Source organism: Echinops telfairi, unplaced genomic scaffold, assembly GCF_000313985.2.
Source record: "Echinops telfairi isolate 266 unplaced genomic scaffold, ASM31398v2 ScPeMD7_7416;HRSCAF=8454, whole genome shotgun sequence".
Taxonomy (NCBI): domain Eukaryota; kingdom Metazoa; phylum Chordata; class Mammalia; order Afrosoricida; family Tenrecidae; genus Echinops; species Echinops telfairi.
The window spans coordinates 2,890,553-2,898,992 of NW_022111316.1; the positions used below are offsets into that span (position 1 = coordinate 2,890,553).

The 8,440-nt window shown below is 37.8% G+C and overlaps 1 protein-coding gene across 1 annotated transcript; it reads left to right on the forward strand.

Moving 5' to 3' along the window:
- The first annotated feature begins 5,177 nt into the window (after positions 1-5,177).
- On the forward strand, positions 5,178-5,921 carry LOC101661578 (olfactory receptor 5A1-like). Its single transcript, XM_013007821.1, has one exon. It carries the CDS (start codon positions 5,178-5,180, stop codon positions 5,919-5,921), a length of 744 nt encoding a protein of 247 aa, XP_012863275.1.
- Positions 5,922-8,440: the final 2,519 nt, after the last annotated feature.

The window sequence follows — 8,440 nt, forward strand, 5'->3', positions numbered from 1 at the left end:
ACATGCTACTATTGTGCTCATCTCAAAGTATTGATTGAATAGGAAGCTCTCAGAAGCTGTAAATCGACATCAATGTTCACAATTACTGAGCACCTGGGAACAGGTGTAAAAGTGAAGTAAACGGAGTTGGGACCTTTCAGGTGAGTCACTTAGGGACTATTCTATAAGGAATGCCAAAGATTTATGATACAGGTTCAATTAATTCATAGATTCACAAATAACTCAACACCATGTACAAATAACTCGGTACCCATTAAACTTCATAAAAGGTTACTTTGATGCTTTCAGCCTGAAAAGAAAACCTATATAAAATAGTATAAAATGTAGACTGTATCAGTGTACGTTTGCACAAAGTAGGGGCTGGGAAACCTTTGACTTCTTTTCTTAAAGTGTTTCAAACAAATTAAAAAACAGATCCAGGAAAACAGTTGTGGATTATTAAGGAAGGGGCTTTATATCTGATTTTTTTCCCACTTCAAAAGTCAAACTGAAGCAGTCCACAGATGATTCTGTTAGGGGAAGGATTCTGGAGTAAGCAGACGCAACAGCTATTGATTAACAGGCTGAGTTCTGGAGAAATAAAAAGAATATTAGCCAAGAATAAATGTAACCCTTCTAACAAAAAATAGTTCTCATTGTTCCTGGATAATGCTCTATCGATATTGCTTTCTGTTCTACCTATGTGTTGAGCTCTTTTAAAAACTGATCTCCATTAATACAATGCATACAATGGGGAAAAAGAAAAAGCTAGGAAATCCAGCGGCTGAAATGTCTTCAAGAAAAGGAGTCAAAATAACCATCGTTTTAGGATTTCCTTGCTTTTCCTGTTCGATTTGCTTAGAAAGGTTCAATGGAGGTAGGAGGCATGGAGATGGGGATTGGATTGGCATATGAGGAGCTTCAGTAACATGTCCAAGACAAACTCTATCCAAAGCACAAGAAGAAAAGCGCCCCACCCCAAAAACAAAAACAAAAATCCCACTTGTAATCTGAGGAGGTACTCGGGTTGAGCCAGCATTTTCCTAGTAGTGTTGTCTTAATTCTTACTCGCATCAGGGCTGAGATTTAATGAGCATTTGTGTGAGAAGTAAGAGAAAAATGTAACTTCTAAGGTTTATTAGAAAAAAAATATCTCACCCCAGATAAAGCAGAATTTTACAATGGCTGATATTCAGAAATGAGCTAGAAAAAAATCTACCTCATAACATAAGATCTCTCAGTCTTAGATAGGGCAGAGCAGGAAAAAGAAGAAAACATTACATCAATAATTCCTAGCTTCAAATTTGTATTCATGTAGATATGAAGGCTAAACCTTATCACGGTTGTTTCCCTAAAACATCTGACGTCAAAAATTGTGTTGAAGGGTATTCTAGGCCAACATTCCTATTAAGATACGAGACAGAAGTAATATAATTTCTGAATGAAAATATTTACGCTTTACATTTTTCTCTAAGTGCTCTAGGAGCACTGTGTGAGGAGTTAAAGAAAAAGAGGATCATGGAAGGCGAGCAACTTGAGCTAAGGGGCATACAATTGAAGTATATATGCAAAAGTGAAGTATAATATGCTCTTTGCAGGAAAAACATTGAGCTTTTGTACACAAAGTGAGGCATGGCTAACAAATTTCAAAAATAACTCCATTTCAGTTTTATCTCCTGTCAGAAGTCTATCATAGGAAAACGTTATTTCCAACACATTGCATGAGCACACACATTGCCTTTCTGTTTCCTGCTTACTCAGCGTGGTTTGCTTAACACTTTTTGAGATTCCTCTCCTCCAGCCTCTTGCATGCCTCTAGCTTTTTCTTTCCTGCTAACTCAGCCTCCTCTTTTGATCAAGATATCATTCTCAAAAAAAGCAAACTCACTGTCATTCAAGTGCAGTTTGGCTCATAGCGACCTCATTGAACAAGGTAGAAGTGCCCCCTGTGGATTTCCAAGACTGCAACTCTTTACAGGAGTAGAAAGTCTCATTTTTCTCCTACAGTGTGGCTCCTGGTTTTCAATTTTTGCCTTTGCAGTTAGTAGCCCAACACGTAACCCACTCTGCCATTAGGGCTCCTTAAGATCTCACTAGGAGAGGCTAATCCCCTCATCTACAATGGTGTAGCTCTTCTGCAAGGATGTGGATAATTGTGAGGAAGAGCATTATATATATAAATATCTGCATTTTTCCAAGCTTGGGGGCTTCTTTTTCAGAATGAGTAGATTCCTATTGGTATTTTATGAGCAGACAAGATCAAATTAGAGGAACAATTTAGAGTGAGATCATACAGCAAGGATCAGTATAACAAGGTAAGATAAAAAGGGTGTGTTATTTTCATTATTTTGTGTGTTCTGATAGAACAAGTACGTAGTTTCCTAAAATACATAATTCTATGCCTGACTAAAGAAGTGTTAGCCTGGTTAAGATATTTTTTAAAAGTCAGTATACAGCATTTAATTAATCCTATCATGATTGGGAAGGAGCCCTGGCAGGTTATGAGCTGGCGTGCTAACTGAAGCGTCAGCATTTTTAATCATTTCTGATCTGGGGATCAAGATGAGGCTTTCTGTCCCTTTAAAGATTTACAGACTCTGAAACCCAAATGGGAAATTCTCCTCTGTCATAAAGACCTGGCATGAGTTAGGATTAAGTTGATGGTGCAGTTTTTGTTGTTGTTGGTGGTGCTGGGGCAGTTTATAATGATTAGCAGACAATTAGGAGAATTAAGCTAGTTTGTAAAATAGAACCAATAGTGAATCAATAGAACCATAGCCAAGAACCAATAGTGTTGAGCAACAAGATAAAATGTTCAAAAAGTTAAAATTGGGGAGGGGTACCTTTGGTGGGTAGTTTTGTAATATAACTGTATCTATATCCCTTGAGGTATTAGCAACGTGTATCAAGTGGTATTAACAATGGCACACAGTTTCCCTTGTTGAGTTAAAAAGGCAATACAATATTATTATATTATGTAATAAGGGTGTTTAAAGATTTATGCCTAGCTACAGAGAAAAGGTTTAGCTTTCTTGAGTTGGAACACGTGGATCAAAGCTTTAATTCACCCAATTTTAGCTGCAGAAGGATTTGTGGGGATAACTTTTTCAATTAATGCACAAGGAGACTTTGAGCTGGTGTCTGCTCCAGTAGATTTGGTATTCTGGGAGCCATATTACGCTTGTCTTGAGAATTTTATCCCCAGTAGTCTAACAGCTACACAAAATATGACCTTGTGTATATCACACCTGCACCATTTGTGGACATTCTGAGGAATAGATCACTGAACAGTAATAACCGAACACCTGACAAATTGTAATACGCTATCAAAGACATCAGACATGAAGGAATTAAGTTGTCATTATAAAGAGAAGGGGAAAAAAGACCAAAACCGATGTCAGAAGAGACTTTGACACTTGCTCTTGAGCAGAGTAGCTACAGTAACCAGTGAACAGAAGAAATGATGAAGTAGCGAGCTGAACAAGGGGCTTAAAGGGTGGCTCAAAGGACCTAGCAAAGTGTTATATTGAAATGTGCCAAGACCTGCAGTTAGAAAATCAAAAAGGATGAACACATCCAGCATTTCTCCAGGTGAAAGAACTTAAGAAAGAATTCAAGCCTTGTGTTGCTGTATTCAAAGGTGGGTAAAGTTTCAAATGATTCAGGAAGCATCCAAAGATGCAAGAAATACATAGATTCTCTGTACCCAAACAAATGGTTGGCATTCAATCATTTCAAGAGTTATGAGAACCAATGGCGCAGGAAGAAGAAGTCCAAACTATATTCAAGCTATTGTTGAAAACCAGGGCTCCGAGAATTGGCGGAATACCAATTGAGATGTTTCCCAAACTGGATGCAACACTAAAACCACTAATTAATCTATGTCAAGAAATTGGGAAGGCAGCTACCTTGCCACCTTTGTGCCAAATTTCAAATGCAGAAATTATTGAACAAAATTAATATCATATAAAAGTAGAATTTAGCTGAATACAATTTAAAATGGTTTCAACAATATATCATCATGAGCCTGTCAGAAATTAAAGCTGGATTCAGATGAGACCCTAGAAGAAAGATGTCCCTGCTGATGTCAGATGGATCTTTGCTGAATGCAGAGAATAACTGAAAGAGGTCTACTTATTGATTGTGCAAAGTCATCTGACTAGCTGTATCATCACAAATTATAGATGACATTGTAAAGAATGACAATTACAGAACATTTAATTGTGCTCATGTCGAACCTCTACATAGATTGATAGACTGTGAATCAAGCAGAAACAGGTGTGCCTCAGGGTTACATCTGATCCAATCTCTTTGCTGTGCCTGCTGCAAAAATATATTGTTGAGCTACCATTTGCTTGAAGACTTATTCCTGTGTTTCTCTGTACCAAGTCTAACCTGAAGAAAAAAAAGTATGTCTAATATTTTTAATCCCTATGCCTATTGCCTATAGCATGAACCTCACGGAAGTTTTAGGAAGAGCTGCGCCAGCAAGACAAAGAATTTCGCAGTGTTTAGACTTTGTATTCATTTCTCAGTCGGCTCGCTAGAATCAGTCATTTGGTATGTCACATCCATTTTCTTTTTTTTTCTTCATATCCATTTTCAAGATGATGTTTCTTCTGAGAAATTCTCACCCCACCATGCTACATCACTCCAGGTGTCATAAAAGAAGAAAGGATACTACAGAATTGGCAAGAGTTCCTCACTATAGATTGATTAAAGATTATTTTGTGTAGCACCTACTTCAGGTTCCTTTTTGTACATATTGAGAAACTTCTTTAGTTGTGGCATTAATAACATAATAATATCAATGTAGAATCTTTCTGTGTCATAATATAAAGAAATGACACTGTTATATTAATTTGGTCTATCTACAAAGTCTCATATATTGGCAGAATATCTCTGGTAAAATATTTGCTTATTTTTTTCTTAAAGGCATTTTGGAGAGAAATTGGACTAAAGGAGTCCATCGAGTGTCATTTGTCCCCAAAGAAAGAAGAATACGACTCACATATACTCATGTATCCACGAGGGTTTTTCAGTTAAGGTTGATGAATGCTTATGAAATGTGACCTTATTAAGTCAATGTTTGTAATTTAGTGTAAATTAGCCACATGTATGACTGGGGGAAAAAGATAAATATTTTTTTCTTTTGTGGGGAACAGTGCCATTTCCTTCTCTTGTCTTTTCTTCAGCAGATGGCATCAAGCAGGTCCCTGGAACAGAATGGAAACTACTCTTCTGTGACTGTGTTTGTTCTCCTGGGTCTCTCAGATGAAAAAGAGATACAGCTCAGGCTCTTTTCACTATTCCTAGGGACCTACCTCGTGACCCTTATCTGGAACCTGGGCCTCATTCTCCTAATCAGGATGGACACCCACCTGCACACTCCTATGTACTTTTTCCTCAGTTTCCTTTCATGTATTGACATCTGCTATTCTACTTCCATCAGCCCCAGAATGCTTTCAGACTTATTTAAAAAGGAAAAAACTATCCCCTTCGTTGCCTGTGCCACTCAGTATTTTGTTGCAGATTGGATGGGTCTGACTGAGTGCTGTCTGTTGGCTGCCATGGCCTACGATCGATATGTAGCCATTGGCCGCCCTCTGCAGTACTCAACCATCATGGCTCCTCAGCTCTGTGGGAAGATGGTCGCTGGGGCCTATGTGAGTGGTTTGATTAGTAGTGTATCTCTAACAGTCTCTTGCTTTAGTCTCTTCTACTGTGGACCAAATATTATTCAACATTTCTTGTCTGACTTTCTCAAGATAATTTCCTTGTCTTGCTCCAATCCCTTCATCAGCCAAATGATTCTCCTTCTGGTAGCTACGATTTTTGGATGTGGTTCTCTGTTTATTATCCTCTTTTCCTATGGTTTCATTGTAACTTCCATTTTGAAAATATCCTCCAGCAAAGGTAGCGCCAAGGCCTTTAACACCTGAGCCTCCCACTTGGCAGCGGTAACTCTCTTTTTCGGCACAGCCATTTCTGTGCATTTGTTTCCCAAGTCTAGTCAATCCATGAAGCAGGATAAGGTGCTATCAGTGTTCTATGTCATCATCACCCCCATGATAACTCTCTGATCTACAGTCTTGGGAACAAGGAGATCAGAGCCGCCTTCAAGAGGCTTACAAAGAGGGCTTCCAGTTTACCTCAGTTAAAATAACATTTATGTTGGTATTACTATTTCTAAAGGAAAATAGGGGTAGAAACATGTGACATATTACAGCTCACATAAATAATCAAACCTAATCAACTGCCATCAAGTTAGTTCTAAATAATTGAGACCCTGTAGGACACTTTAGAACTCCTTGTTTGGTATCTGAGGCAGTAAGTAAACCTGTAAAGGAGTAAAAAGCTTCATCATCTCTTTCTGAGTGACTGATAGGTTCTAACTACTGACCTTATGGTTAGCAGTCTATTATGCAGTGCATTAAGGCTTGAGACCCTTTGAATAACTAGACAATGAAAAGTAAAAACTTAACTTTCTTATGACTTGGTGCCATCATGGTAGGCTTCCATCAGCAAGTAATCTCATGCTGTAAATTTGAATAGAGCTTAAAAAGCCAATTTCTCTAATTAAAACTGAGGTGGATGAAAGCCTGAAAAGCGACCATGCTTTCAGCAGAGTAGTGCTGAAATGGCAAGACTCTATCACACCAAACAGCATGTTCCCTCCTCTATAGATTTGCTTGATTTTAAAATTTTTTATTCAATATTTATTGTTGTAATAAAAATAAAATTAAGTGATATGTCAAATTAAATATATGAAAAATTAAAAACAATTGTTATAACTTTGGATATAAAAGAATACTTTATAACTTTGGTTCCAAATCAAGAGAGAAGAGAACGAGAAGTGTGGAGATTGGAATGAGCTGAGTTTACTTCTCAGGAACTTTGTTCCTTCTACTTTAGCTCTCAAATAAAAGGTCAATTAATTGTGAAAATGGTACAGTCCATAGGAAGAATAGGATGGAGAGGACACATTCAAGTTAAAGGGTTGGGAGGATTCCAGAATTCTGGAAAGAAGATAAAGGTCAGCAATTTCTGGCCATTGACAGGCCTGTAGTATGCTCCATAGTAGCATCTGGGTTATGTGCAGACCATTACGAATGATGTCTTTCTTGGTGTTTACAGGCAGGCAGGTCTTGAGTTTCAGAAAGCTGAGTCTTTCACTGAGCCAGGGCCTTAGGGATTGACAAAGGAACATCTGGTTCACCAGCCAGCGGGTACCATAGAGATTTGGAATGCAATGGGAAGAATTTAAAGAAAAACTCACACAAAGGCATTTCTTTCGGACAGAATTTCAAGGACCAAGTTTCATATATATTGTGTTAGCATTAATATAGCATATTACATTTGACATAGTTGTGTTACCGATATTTGATTGGAAAAGGTGTTTTTTCCCCCCATTCTAAATGTATCCACAGTCATTAGGAAAAGCTTATAATCATGAGTGGGACAAGATCAGAGACATGACAAAGTGGAGCATCACAAAATCATCAGGGACAAAAACTCTTGAGATTAAAGAGCATCAGTTGGAGCATATCCTTCTTCAAACTACCTTGTCTCCTTTCATCTCTGCTCCTAAGGACACACTTAGAAGCATGCCGAGTTGTGGACAACTCTTTTGCTCTGTGATAAGACAGTCAATTTCATCAACCAACAGAGGTTTGGGGGTGCCATAGGATTCACTTGGAAAATTGCTTTGTAAAAGAAATATGCATGTTACTTTAAGCAAGAGCTCTGTTCTTGGAGTGTCCAAGTCAAGGTCAAAAGACAAAGCCCAGAGAGATCAGTTGATTTTACACTCTGTTCAATACTCATAGTAATTCTCTTAGTACATCTACCTACAGACAAGGTTTATGGGCTTCAACATTTTCCATCCTTCAACTCTATTCTCTCCTTTATTTGCACTGCTCCAGGAAGAGCTATTCTACACATTCTCTTTCTCTTTATACATATTCTCTAAGAATTTTGTTCATTTTCTAACTTTTAGTGAGAAGACCAACTTCTAATATAAAATTTTAGGTATTAATCTGGATAGGGCAAGGGTTTAGATTCTGGCAATGCAATTTCTTAAAGATGTGACTGAGTTCTGTTACCCGATATTAGGAATATTTAGAATTAAATAAAGTAATGCCTGTAAAGTCTGATGTATTTTTAACGGCAATAATTGAAGACTGAGTAGAAAATAACTATTTAGTAAGGGTTAGCACCGGTAGCACTGGGCTCCTATCAGAAAGGTCAGCAGTTTAAAAGCACCAGCCAGTGCACAGGAGAAACACAGGCCTTTCTACTTGCATAAAGATTTACAGCCTTGGAAACTCATAGGGCAACTCTACTCTGTTCTATAGTTGTTATGTGCCTACATCGATGGGGTGGCAGTTAGTTTGTTTTTGTTTTGAGGGGGATTTCTTTAAAAAAATCATTTTATTGGGAACTCATACAATTCTTTTCA

Bases quoted from the DNA above. Each gene is read 5' to 3' on its own strand.
- LOC101661578 (XM_013007821.1), top strand. From the start codon at position 5,178: ATGGCATCAAGCAGGTCCCTGGAACAGAATGGAAACTACTCTTCTGTG.